At 38.3% G+C, this 14192-nt stretch overlaps 1 protein-coding gene across 1 annotated transcript in view; it reads right to left on the bottom strand.

Moving 5' to 3' along the window:
• Window positions 1-7881: 7881 nt before the first annotated feature.
• slc7a11 (solute carrier family 7 member 11) overlaps window positions 7882-14192 on the bottom strand; it is a 55544-nt gene continuing 49233 nt past the window's right edge. Inside the window, exon 12 of the mRNA XM_062045336.1 lies at window positions 7882-8515. Within this exon, the coding sequence (XP_061901320.1) occupies window positions 8460-8515 (56 nt within the window). The 3' untranslated portion in view covers window positions 7882-8459. The remainder of the gene's footprint in view (window positions 8516-14192) is intronic.

Genomic DNA, 14192 nt, shown 5'->3' with positions numbered 1-14192 from the left:
AAAAGAAAGGAGGAAGAAAAAAATGTCACTGGGGGCGGAGCTAAAGTCACTGGGGGACGAGCTTAAAGAAAAACTGTGCCGTCAGGTCCTTATATTTCATTTGGCGGGAACTTACTGTTATGTTTACTAAGGGGGAGATGTCTGTTTGCCGTCACCTCCCCCTTAGTAAACATAACAGATAATGACAAGAGAAGTAACAAAAAGATCATCTTATTGCAGTATTCTCGAATAAAAAGATGACTTGGGAAAAATGCCTTAGTGTGACAAATTAAGTGCCTGTAATGTTAATGATAAACACATGTACTCTAATTAAGCACAAATGTTGTATCCATATTTATGGTAGTAATAAGTTGTCATGAGGAAAACTTAGTTAAATTAAATCACAAATTGATGTTTCCTTGCTTCTTGGATTTACATCAATAATGTATGTGTGATGGACCTTATCATATTGTTTGTATTCTTTCTGGGACTGTCTGCAAAGTGTTTTTTTAATTAATTTAGAAATAGTGCCAAAAAAACTACACTAATGAAAGTACTCCCTGTTCTCAGTTGATACTGTCAGGTATCAAAGCATTATTGCTAGCTTATTGAAACTGAAATACTGCAATCTTTCCAGTACCGCTACATACCTAATAAGGACAGGGTATTTTATTACTGATGCATCAGAATCACTGACTCCGTTTACGCACAGAAGTTGTAATATGTATTTATTGTATGAATACGGAGCCCCTAAAGGGACATAGGAATTTATTTTTTTTAGACATGTATCTCGTGCGCACGAGAAACTTTTAAAAAAAAAAAAATAATAATAATAATAATAATATATTTTTTTGGTTTAATAAAAAGTTTCTCGTGCGCACGAGAAAGTTTCTCGTGGCCACGAGAAACTTTTTATTTAAAAAAAAATAAAAAGAATAATAATATTTATTTTTTTTTATTTTTTTTTTTTAAATAAAAAGTTTCTCGTGCGCACGAGAAACGTTCTCGTGGCCACGAGAAAGCATTGGATGCGTGCGCATGGTTTGAGGTGTTTGTTAAAATGGCAGTTTAGTAGTTAATTTGGCTGTATTTCCAACTAGGACTTTCCCGCATGTGTGTTGTGGCAAAATGTGAATGCTTGATTAGTAGGTGTGAGACCAACACTTTATCTTCCTGGTTATTGTAACGCTACGTGTTTGACATTATTTAAGACTTTATCATGCCCGGGAAAGGACAGTTTTCCTCTTCTGTGGCTGTGGGGGGTGGGCGTGGCTTGCGGACCTGCTGCGAAGCGGAGTGTGCCAGTTAGTCCGATGTTGATGTGATAAAACTTCTTTCTTGTTTGGAAGATACACACACAATTGTAACTGTTATTTCTTCCTGCACATAATAAATATGTACAACGTGTTTGGATGTATTCATTTATGTAAAATTGTCATTAAATATAATATTGCCTGACAAAAAGTGATTCGACGTAATATTTTGATATTTACACATCGCATATTTACACACGCGCATCTGACTAAAACACCCTTATGTGCATTACATATATCAACATCAAGTACCTACTGTACTGTTTACTTGTTGAAATACCCTTTTTAGAGCAAATATCTACCCAAATGGCCACTTTGTTGCTGCCAAAATTGTATTTCTAGTAATATTTTGACACATCTTATCTCTGCATATCCTAATAGAATACTCTTATTAGCATTACATATACTGTATATAAATCAAGTACCTACTGTACTGTTTACTTGTAGAAATACCCTTTTTGAAGCAAATATCTACCCATATAATTTATATATATATATATATATATATATATATATATATATATATATATATATATATATATATATATATATATATATATATATATAAAATACATATATATATATATATATATATATATATATATATATATATATATATATGTATTATATATTACTGTAACTTGTTCTTAAAAATAGTAGTTATTTTGTATGTCAAATGTAGTGTTTGTGTGTATATATGTATACTGTATATATGTATGTGTGTTTCTTCTTATACAGTATACATGTATATAAGTGTGTGTGCGTGTATATATTGTATATATATATATATATATATATATATATATATATATATATATATATATATATATATATATATATATATATATATATATATATATATATATATATATACATATAAATTATATGCTCTAAAAAGGGTATTTCAACAAGTAAACAGTACAGTAGGTACTTGATGTTGATATATGTAATGCACATAAGGGTATTCTAGTCAGTAGTGGCAACATTGTTAATATTGCCACTACGGATAATCTTAACAAAAACTCGTCAAAACAGCCCAATACCTATAATATGGGCTTTTTAAACATAAGATCATTGTCTCCCAAGGCGTTATTAGTTAATGAGGTCATTAGAGACAACAATCTTAACGTCATTGGTCTTAGCGAAACCTGGCTCAAACCAGACAAATTTTTTGCGCTCAATGAGGCATCTCCTCCTAACTATACGAATGCGCATGTTGCCCGTCCTCTTAAAAGGGGAGGGGGTGTCGCACTAATATACAATGAAAATTTCAACCTTACCCCTAACCTAAATAATAAATATAAATCGTTTGTGGTGCTTACTATGACGTCTGTCACACCGCTACCTCTCGACCTGGCTGTTATCTACTGCCCCCCTGGGCCCTATTCGGACTTTATCAGTGAATTGTCAGAGTTCGTTGCTGATCTAGTGACGCACGCCGACAATATAATCATAATGGGGGACTTTAATATCCAGAGGTGGGACCAAGTCATTGCTTTGCAAGTCACAAGTAAGTCTCAAGTCTTTGCCCTCAAGTCTCGAGTCAAGTCCCGAGTCAAGACAGGCAAGTCCAGAGTCAAGTCCAAAGTCAAGACTGGACAGTCTCAAGTCGAGTCCCAAGTCCTGCATTTTGAGTTTCGAGTCCTTTCAAGTCCTTTTAACCACAGACTAATATTTTTACCCAGATTGTGTATGCTTTTAAAACGCTGTATTTATTTATTAAAACAAGTGCATTTGAAATTGCAGGAAAAAAAATAGTGCTGACATTGCAATTCATAATAGCACTATTAACCAGTCATTTTAATAGTTTAAACAATTTTAAACATTTAACTCATTCCTTTACAAAATAAACACATTTGCAAAAACAAACATTAACATACTATTGGTTGTATTTTATGAAAATAATATTACCACAGATTTGAGAAGGAGCAAAGATCTTCAATATTTGTATGTGAAAATCACAAAAATCTTCTGGGGGAGGATGACGCCCCTACAGGGGTTTGGTTTACAAACTTTCAGCCCCACCTAAAACAAAATTCACCAGCCACCACTGATTATGATGCATTCTCATTTTAGGCAAAATATAAGACAATACTTTCTTAACAGTATAATTGTAACCAGGAATAAGTCTTCAAGTAACAATATTCAAATACTAACATTGTTGGGTAAAACAGCATTTGGTTTTATTCTGAATCCAGTGAAACAAATTGGTGGTTTTAGCTGGTATAATGACTTTCAGGTGTTTATATATGTTTAAGTATTTGGCAGACGCTTTTATCCAAAGCGACATACATAAAAAATACATACATAACAATCACTGTAAACATGATCATTTAAGGGAAGAATGTAATACAAAATATCAATACAAAGTGTCAAGACAGAATAAACTCTCTGCTGCTGCAGCAACAGAGATACAGTCTATAGGTCCCTAAGATATATAGATATCTAATGTATTCATACATTGTTTATGTAGGATATACGCATGTATATATAACCTAATCATATTGTTTCTTCAATTTAAAAATAGCTTACCGTTTTTTCCCCCTTCTCTGGGATTATATTCCCAGTTTTGATCTCGGACGTCTGGTCACTCATAGCGTATAAGAATATTATATTACTGTTAAGCAAACTATGAATAATAAAACTCGCCAAAACATGTGTCCGTTATCATAGCTACACGTATGACAAAAAACCGCGTGAAAATCAGTGGTATTCAGTGAGGTAAAATGAATTAAATGCGCTGACAGTTCATTGCTCCTGCCAAATCAATTGCACTGAGTGGAGCGGATCACCACTCCAAGATGGCGGCCCCGCGTCTCGTCTGCGCCAGTAGGCAGTAGCGCTCGATGCTGCGTACCCTTAGAACATATCTATGGTTATAACGTTAGCAGTGAGTTTACAGCCTCACTGATTTAACTACACAGCAAATAAAAGTCATGTTACTTAGCCAATAAACGTTATCTTACATTCAAAACTTACCCTTCTTTGTGCAACTTCAAATGTCGAACGAAGTTGGAAGTTGTTGCGTTTCTGTCTGTAATATTCGAACTGCGTGATTTGCATACGCAATTCGTTTTTTGTTGACCAAGTCGTAGTTTATATACCCGAACGAAACCAACTTCGGCATAATTGTTTCTCTCTGCCGCATTGTTTGACAACTCTTGTTCGGTGGTTGTCCTGCAATTTGATTGGATGAATGCTGTGTGATGAAAACAACGTATAACTAATTTGATTGGCTGTTGTACTGACAGCACACCAGCTGACAGGCAGCACACACGCTGATAGATAGACACACACGTACAAAATGAAAGATACGGAGCGCTCCCAAATAACTTTTTAAGCTTTGGGTTTTGGGGAAAGTAGCAAGTCATGTCAAGTCAAAAGGCTCAAGTCCAAGTGAAGTCACAAGTCATTGATGTTAAAGTCTAAGTCGAGTTGCAAGTCTCTTTACATTTTGTCAAGTCGAGTCTAAAGTCATCAAATTCATGACTCGAGTCTGACTCGAGTCCAAGTCATGTGACTCGAGTCCACACCTCTGTTAATATCCATATGAATACCCCATCGGACCCTCAGTGCGTGGCGCTCCAAACCATAATTGATAGCTGTGGTCTTACACAAATAATACATGAACCCACGCATCGCAACGGTAATACAATAGATCTAGTGCTTGTCAGGGGTGTCACCACCTCCAAAGTTATGATACTTCCATATACTAATGTAATGTCCGATCATTACCTTATAAAATTTGAAGTTTTGACTCATTGTCAACAAGCTAATAATAATAATAACTGCTATAGCGGCCGCAACATTAATGGTGCCACAACGATGACTCTTGCTGACCTACTGCCTTCGGTAATGGCACCATTCCCAAATTATGTCGGCTCTATTGATAACCTCACTAACAACTTTGACGATGCCTTGCGCGAAATTATTGATAGTATAGCACCGCTAAAGCAAAAAAGGGCCCCTAAAAGGCGCACCCCATGGTTTACAGAAGAAATTAAAGCTCATAAATTATCATGTAGAAAACTGGAACGCAAATGGCGTGCGACTAAACTTGAGGTTTTCCATCAAGCATGGAGTGATAGTTTAATAACTTATAAACGCATGCTTACCTTAGCTAAAGCTAAATACTACTCAAATCTCATCCGCCTCAACAAAAACGATCCTAAATTTCTGTTTAGTACAGTAGCATCGCTAACCCAACAAGGGACTCCTCCCAGTAGCTCCACCCACTCGGCAGATGATTTTATGAATTTCTTTAATAAGAAAATTTAACTCATTAGAAAGGAGATTAAAGACAACGCATCCCAGCTACAACTGGGTTCTATTAACACAAATACGACTGTATATACGACGGACACTGCCCTCCAAAATAGTCTCTCTATTTTTGATGAAATAACATTAGAGGAATTATTGCAGCGTGTAAGTGGGATAAAACAAACAACATGTTTACTTGACCCACTTCCTGGGAAACTTATCAAGGAACTGTTTGTATTATTAGGTCCATCAGTGTTAAATATTATAAACTTATCACTTTCCTCCGGCACTGTTCCCCTAGCATTCAAAAAAGCGGTTATTCATCCTCTGCTGAAAAGACCTAACCTAGATCCTGACCTCATGGTAAACTACCGACCGGTCTCCCACCTTCCGTTTATTTCCAAAATTCTCGAAAAAATTGTTGCACAGCAGCTAAATGAACACTTAGTGACTAACAATCTCTGTGAACCTTTTCAATCCGGTTTCAGGGCAAATCACTCTACGGAGACAGCCCTCGCAAAAATGACTAATGATCTATTGCTAACGATGGATTCTGATGCGTCATCTATGTTGCTGCTTCTTGATCTTAGCGCCGCTTTCGATACCGTCGATCATAATATTTTATTAGAGCGTATCAAAACACGTATTGGTATGTCAGACTTAGCCTTGTCTTGGTTTAACTCTTATCTTACTGACAGGATGCAGTGCGTCTCCCATAACAATGTGACCTCGGACTATGTCAAGGTAACGTGCGGAGTTCCCCAGGGTTCGGTTCTTGGCCCTGCACTCTTTAGTATTTACATGCTGCCGCTGGGTGACATCATACGCAAGTACGGTGTTAGCTTTCACTGTTATGCTGATGACACTCAACTCTACATGCCCCTAAAGCTGACCAACACGCCGGATTGTAGTCAGCTGGAGGCGTGTCTTAATGAAATTAAACAATGGATGTCCGCTAACTTTTTGCAACTCAACGCTAAGAAAACGGAAATGCTGATTATCGGTCCTGCTAGACACCAACATCTATTTAATAATACCACCTTAACATTTGACAACCAAACAATTACACAAGGCGACTCGGTAAAGAATCTGGGTATTATCTTCGACCCAACTCTCTCGTTTGAGTCACACATTAAGAGTGTTACTAAAACGGCCTTCTTTCATCTCCGTAATATCGCTAAAATTCGTTCCATCTTGTCCACTAGCGACGCTGAGATCATTATTATCGTTACGTCTCGTCTCGATTACTGTAACGTATTATTTTCGGGTCTCCCTATGTCTAGCATTAAAAGATTACAGTTGGTACAAAATGCGGCTGCAAGGCTTTTAACAAAAACAAGAAAGTTTGATCATATTACGCCTATACTGGCTCACCTGCACTGGCTTCCTGTGCACTTAAGATGCGACTTTAAGGTTTTACTACTTACGTATAAAATACTACACGGTTTAGCTCCAGCCTATCTCGCCGATTGTATTGTACCATATGTCCCGACAAGAAATCTGCGTTCAAAGAACTCCGGCTTATTAGTGATTCCCAGAGCCAAAAAAAAGTCTGCGGGCTATAGAGCGTTTTCGATTCGGGCTCCAGTACTCTGGAATGCCTTCCCGGTAACAGTTAGAGATGCTACCTCAGTAGAAGCATTTAAGTCCCATCTTAAAACTCATTTGTATAATCTAGCCTTTAAATAGACCCCCCTTTTTTAGACCAGTTGATCTGCCGTTTGTTTTCTTCTCTCCTCTTCTCCCCTGTCCCTTGCGAGGGGGAGTTGCATAGGTCCGGTGGCCATGGATGAAGTGCTGGCTGTCCAGAGTCGGGACCCCGGGTGGACCACTAGCCTGTGCATCGGTTGGGGACATCTCTGCGCTGCTGACCCGTCTCCGCTCGGGATGGTTTCCTGTTGGCCCCGCTGTGGACTGGACTCTCGCTGATGTGTTGGATCCACTGTGGACTGGACTTTCACAATGTTATGTCAGACCCACTCGACATCCATTGCTTTCGGTCTCCCCTAGAGGGGGAGGGTTACCCACATATGCGGTCCTCTCCAAGGTTTCTCATAGTCATTCACCGACGTCCCACTGGGGTGAGTTTTTCCTTGCCCGTATGTGGGCTCTGTACCGAGGATGTCGTTGTGGCTTGTACAGCCCTTTGAGACACTTGTGATTTAGGGCTATATAAATAAACATTGATTGATTGATTGAGATGCGCGTGTGTAAATATGCGATGTGTAAATATCAAAATATTACGTCGAATCAATTTTTGTCAGGCAATATTACATTTAATGACAATTTTACATAAATGAATACATCCAAACATGTTGTACATATTTATTATGTGCAGGAAGAAATAACAGTTACAATTGTGTGTGTATCTTCCAATCAAGAAAGAAGTTTTATCACATCAACATCGGACTAACTGGCACACTCCGCTTCGCAGCAGGTCCGCAAGCCACGCCCACCCCCCACAGCCACAGAAGAGGAAAACTGTCCTTTCCCAGGCATGATAAAGTCTTAAATAATGTCAAACACGTAGCGTTACAATAACCAGGAAGATAAAGTGTTTGTCTCACACCTACTAATCAAGCATTCACATTTTGCCACAATACACATGGGGGAAAGTCCTAGTTGGAAATACAGCCAAATTAAATCATAAACTGCCATTTTAACAAACACCTCAAACCATGCGCACGCATCCAATGCTTTCTCGTGGCCACGAGAAAGTTTCTCGTGCGCACAAGAAAGTTTCTCGTGTGCACGAGATACATGTCTAAAAGAAAAAAAATTCCCATGTCCCTTTAGGGGCTCCGTATATGAATGTGTGTTTATTGTGTTAATGTGTATTTATTGTATGAATGCGTGTTTATTGTAGGAATGTATGTTTGTTGTATATAATGTGGGATGTGCATACAGTTATTGGTCAGCAGGAACCACCTCCAGGAGAATCTGTACGGTTCTGTTGATAGAATCTACAGATAGAAAGAAAACATGAATGAATAAATCAATAACGTCAAATGCGATATTCAACGAATAAACCAACTTGAGCTTCTTTAAAATAATGTTGTGTATATAGTGATTCACACCACATCTTTTCTTGTCAACAGTCTGGACACCTCAGCTAGCAATTAGTACTGCTAGCTCCCAACTAGCGATTAGTGGTACTAACCGTTCAGTTTGTCTAAGAAGAAGTTTGGCCTCTCATCTGAGGAGGCTTCGTAGGTTTGCAGGCTTAGATTGGTCAGATCTAATCTAGGTGCTGGTGCCAAAGCCAAAACAATGCATACTGTACTCTTAACAGGAGTGTGTGCTCGGGTAAGAATGATTTTGCTCTCTTGTAGTGAGCACGTCCTTCGCCTGTTAGAGTATAAATACCAGCGCTCAGACTAGATCGGACCAATCTAAGTCTACGAGCATGAACTGATGAAGTCGACTCAGATGAGAGGCCAAACGTCTTATCAGTCCAGTTGTGATCAATTGAATGTTCAGAGAATACAATGACCTGATGAATAAGAAAATATCCATTGAGTTTTTCACTCAATTAGAAATTCATTGATACTATTACATAGATACACCTGGATTTTGTATTGATATTGTTTCTAACTGTCCATAAAATTGACTTCTCATGTCATGTTAAACATGCTCAAAATCTACAGGATATGACATTTCCTAACTGTACAACACTGGGTCTGATTAACTAAAGTTTTCTAAAAAATATATTTGGATGTTTCATTCATGAGATTACTATATTCTCAGTGCATTCAATTGACTGTTCAATTTTTTCTCAGAAGACGGTTTACGGTCTCGTCTGAATGCTTGGTGCCACACCCAAACTGTTTATTCTCTAACAGGAAAGGGGCACATTCCCACACAAAAAAGGTTTTGCTCTTTTGTGGTGCACCAACGTTCCAATATTCTAAGATGTGTTCTTACAAAGGTCCTCACAAAATAATCAAAGCGAGATGTGACAAAGTTCTTAAACTCAGTATGATTGGTCACATATGTGCCATCTGCAGCTAATTAGTGGTGCATAAATAATGCCACAAGGAAGTCTGATTAAAGGAAGTGGGAGTTGTGAAATGGCTGGATACAATTGAAGCATAATAAATGAATGAATGATCAAGAAAAATACTATTTCATTGTTGTGTGCACAACACATTTTAGTTGTATGCCTTTTATTTAAGGCTTCAGAAGCTATTTATTTATTCTGATTATGTTAAGATAGTCCATGTCTTCAATTTAGGGGTTAAACTGACCTTTGACCTTCAGTATATCTGGCATTTCATGTGGCCTATAAAAGCCTGCAATGAATAGATATTGTGCGGTGGTAACGATGTGTAGTTGTGTGCGATGAGACTATAAAGCTGACTCCACAGATCAAAGCACAGCTGGAGTCAAGAATGCTCATCCCAGACGACGTTGTGAACATGTTCACTGTGTTTTATTGAAAGCAGGACAGATCTCCGCAATGTGTCTTCACAGTGAGCAACGGATCCTTAAGTTCCACTGCAGTCACAGCTGCTCTCAGAACACACAAACATGATATTACTGATAAACTGAGGTAAAACTGCCATTGGTTTGTAACACCGTTTTAAATTAAAATGATCGTAAAACTATGATCGATAACCACACTTAGATAAACTCACGGACCGGTGCTACTGGAGTACGCTAATAGCTAGCTAGCTACCTTAAATGCTAACATGAATACAAGAGACAATTAATTTTTTTTCGCATTACACACAACATACCCCAATTTATACTTGTATAAACACATTACTATCTGAGTAACTAAGATATTCAACTGTATACATTGAACCGACAGGCATGCTCTCTTAGGCTATGTCTACACTAAGCCGGATAACCCCTTTAACAAATAATTATTTAGCCTAAGCCCCGTTTCAGCCACACTAAACTATCGTTTAAGGTTACCCTCCTTGGATAATTTTTTACACGGGTAAGTGCGCCGTGTATTTCTTGAATCTCCGGCTCTTAGCTTTGTATGGACTCATTGATCGTTTACAAACTGAGTTCGGAGAGGAAGTGACGCCAGAAAGACCGCGCCCCACACAGGAAGTGACGTCAGAATGAACGTGCCACAGCCAGCTTCATAATTAAGCGGTTTTGTAACTCGGAACTAACCACTGGAAATATGAAGGCGAGTCATCCAGACATGCCCGTATTTTTCCTTCCGTCTGTACAGACACTTGTGGAAATCACACATGAATACCTTAAGAGCAAGCAATTGCAGCTATTTCGAATACAACACTTCTCAGACGGCAAGAGAACTTTCCAATGTCGAGGTCAGCTGTGATTCTACTTACCGAAAAACTTTGTCCATTTGTCGAAGGAGAGTCAATGCGAGCTCCCGTGGATGTTATAAAAAAGGTAGCGTGTGCTTTGTATTACCTGGTCGTCGACAGAGGTGGGTAGTAACGCGCTACATTTACTCCGTTACATCTACTTGAGTAACTTTTGGGATGAATTGTACTTCTAAGAGTAGTTTTAATGCAACATACTTTTACTTTTACTTGAGTATATTTATAGAGAAGAAACGCTACTTTTACTCCGCTCCATTTATCTACATTCAGCTAGCTACTCGCTACTGATTTTTATCGATCTGTTAATGCACATTTTGTTTGTTTTGGTTTGTCAGACAGACCTTCAAAGTAGGATCTATTGCATGCCTGCGTTTCAACAATCAAATACAGTCACTGGTGACGTTTGACTCTGTTTCACCAATCAAATGCAGTCACTGGCAAAACCAGCGGCAAAACAAAAACAAGCTTAAGCTTACATGAAGTCAACGTCAAATTTGAGGAAGCACATCGCGGTAAGTAACATTAGTAGATATTTGGCTGTCAACGTAGGCTGATGTTAGCTTCCCTGCTATGAATCACTGTCAAATTTGTGGGGACATTTATTAACGCACTGCTGCCTCATAGAAAGAGACACACACACACGCACACACACTCAAGCATGCATACAAACACCAATCAGAAGTGCACAGTGTGTTCTCAGGTGCAGCCCACACCTATCAGTTTATGGTTTGCGTAAAGGCTAACTTGTTATTTTCCTTTGTAATCTCTGCCTACTGATCCTATGGTGCTGTTAAGTTATTGTGGCTCAATTTGCCTTAATTTTTTTTATGTTAATGTATTATTATTTAATATATATTATTGTTTTAGTTGCTTAAGAGATATTCCTGGCTCTGAATTTGCTCATTGCGGTTTTTATATATTTGTGCATTATTTGTTGCCGTCATCATTAAACGAACAGGTTACTCATCAGTTACTCAGTACTTGAGTAGTTTTTTCACAACATACTTTTTACTTTTACTCAAGTAAATATTTGGGTGACTACTCCTTACTTTTACTTGAGTAATAAATCTCTAAAGTAACAGTACTCTTACTTGAGTACAATTTCTGGCTACTCTACCCACCTATGGTCGTCGAGGAACGACTACGGAAAACGGCGAATGCTTTTGGACCGGCAAAGCAGACTGTATTAGTTATTGTCCGCCACTCAACGTCTAGGTCCAGAGAATATAAAGTCACCAAAAACGAATGGACAATGAAGGTGAAGGCAAAAGAGTGAGGAGTGTCCTGACCAGATATCTAGATCCCGAGATTGATTATTGTAAAATGTCCGTCACATTGTGTACTTTTACGTGTTTATTAAAGATGTGATTAATTTATGATGGCTCAGATGTGATTCACTACAATAGGGCCCCGCAGCACACTGAATTCCAGTTATTTGAAATACCACAACACTGGATATTGTTCAGATAAGTAAAATTTAAGAACTTGCACACAAAGCAACACTGGTTGTGACTATGACGTGCGCATTTTCCGCGCATGCATACTAGGTCGTGTTGCGCCGGCAGACAGAGGGGGGAGGGGGCCTAAACGGTGGCATTGTTGTGTGTGGACACAGATAAGGTTAGGTGGGATTTACCCTGGATAACCTTATCCGGCTTAGTGTAAACGGGGCCTTAGTATAGAGCAATCCTTCTCAAATAGTGGGGCGCGCGTGACCTTGGGGAACATGCTTTTTTTGCAGTACCAGAATATGATGAAGCATATGTAGCACTTGACTTCACTGTAACCACGGTGGGAGACGAGGAAAGACCGGTGTGTGTTGTTTCCATTAATGTTAATAAGCATACAATGTTATGCAGAGGTATACTTATAACAATTTCATAGACAAATTATACTATTTATAGTCACAGTGGAAAGTGGGGGGCGCAAAATATTTTCTTCTTCCTAGGGGCGACTTGACAGAAAATAATTGAGAAGGACTGGTATATAGTAATAGATCTATACTCAGAGGAATATGACATAAAGGTGTCTAAACAGGAAGTGAACCTGCAGAACGTCACACAAACACCTGTTTTGCCGTTATCATAAAAATATCACTTTAAAACTTTTACTGCAATGTTGTTAAATGAAAGACCCGCATTACGTCTGTTTAGCGTATGTGCTTTTGTGTGCTCTGCTGTTGCATAACTGCTAGCTCCTAGTAGCATTTAGCCTACCATGTTTACCATTTTAAAATGATTTGACTAAACACAAGAAAAGACCAATCTTACATGCAAGTCCATCACATCAGATACTTGTTTGTTTTAATGAAATTGTGCCGATATGAATATTGGTCCAAGGCACAACTACTTTTCATTCTCTAAGAATACTCTAATTCAGATATTTTATTAAATAAACATATTGAAGGCTGTACTGAATTATGTACAGAACGGGCTCATTAAAGTCATTAATCTATCAACATATTAAAATGTTTATGTTTGTTGCTAAATGCACATTTGTTCTTTCAATTTTACAACAACAAATTGTATTTACTTCTTCCACATATTTATTGATGCAACACAATATTACAAGGGGTGACGTGGCTAAGGTGGTAGAGTGGTCGTCCAGAAACTTGAGGCTTTCTGGTACGAATCGAGCTTCCCCCATCCTTGTCACGGAGGGACGATGGGGGATCGATGGCTGAAGGTTTTGTCTGGGAGGTTGATAGTCGAATCAGACTCCTCTAAATTGAATTGTTGAACAGTCAGTCCTAATATTCTGTCTCACTTTGTTAGAATAACCCTACCATCAAATGATGGAATGTTCTGTCCTTGTAAAGTAAACTTCAAATGATGCATTTGTTTAATTCCCCTTACACATTGTTCTGTGTTTTTTGTCCCTCTCCGTTTAAAATGTTTTGTAAAAATGTAACCGTTGCCTTTGTCTCTGCTTTGTAAAAAATATATTTGCTGCCTTTGTCTCTGCTTTTGGTGTCTAATTCTATTGAAAAACCACAAAATTGAAAACTGAAGAATGAGCTGAACTGAAGAAGCTTTTTGGATTAAAGGTGAAACTTCAACTACAAGAAGAGTCCAGCTGCCGAGAGTCAACCTTTTTGGATTACCATGGCCTGAGAATCTACAAAGTACTTTATGGTTCACTTTTAATGATATGCCTATTAGGGGTATCTTACAATTGTTGACTGTTCAACAATTTGGAAAAGTCTGATTTGACTATCATACTTGCAGTCAAATGGTATTACTGTGACCATCCTCCTCCCTCTGGAAATTGACCACGGTACACACTGGAACGAGCCCCCGCTGGGCCGTAGCCTGCAGTCGGGACACAGAGC

The sequence above is a fragment of the Entelurus aequoreus genome, linkage group LG04, assembly GCF_033978785.1.
Source record: "Entelurus aequoreus isolate RoL-2023_Sb linkage group LG04, RoL_Eaeq_v1.1, whole genome shotgun sequence".
NCBI classification, from domain to species: Eukaryota; Metazoa; Chordata; class Actinopteri; order Syngnathiformes; family Syngnathidae; genus Entelurus; species Entelurus aequoreus.
Note: the sequence above shows the minus strand (reverse complement) of the source record. Positions and strands in the feature narration are given on the sequence as shown.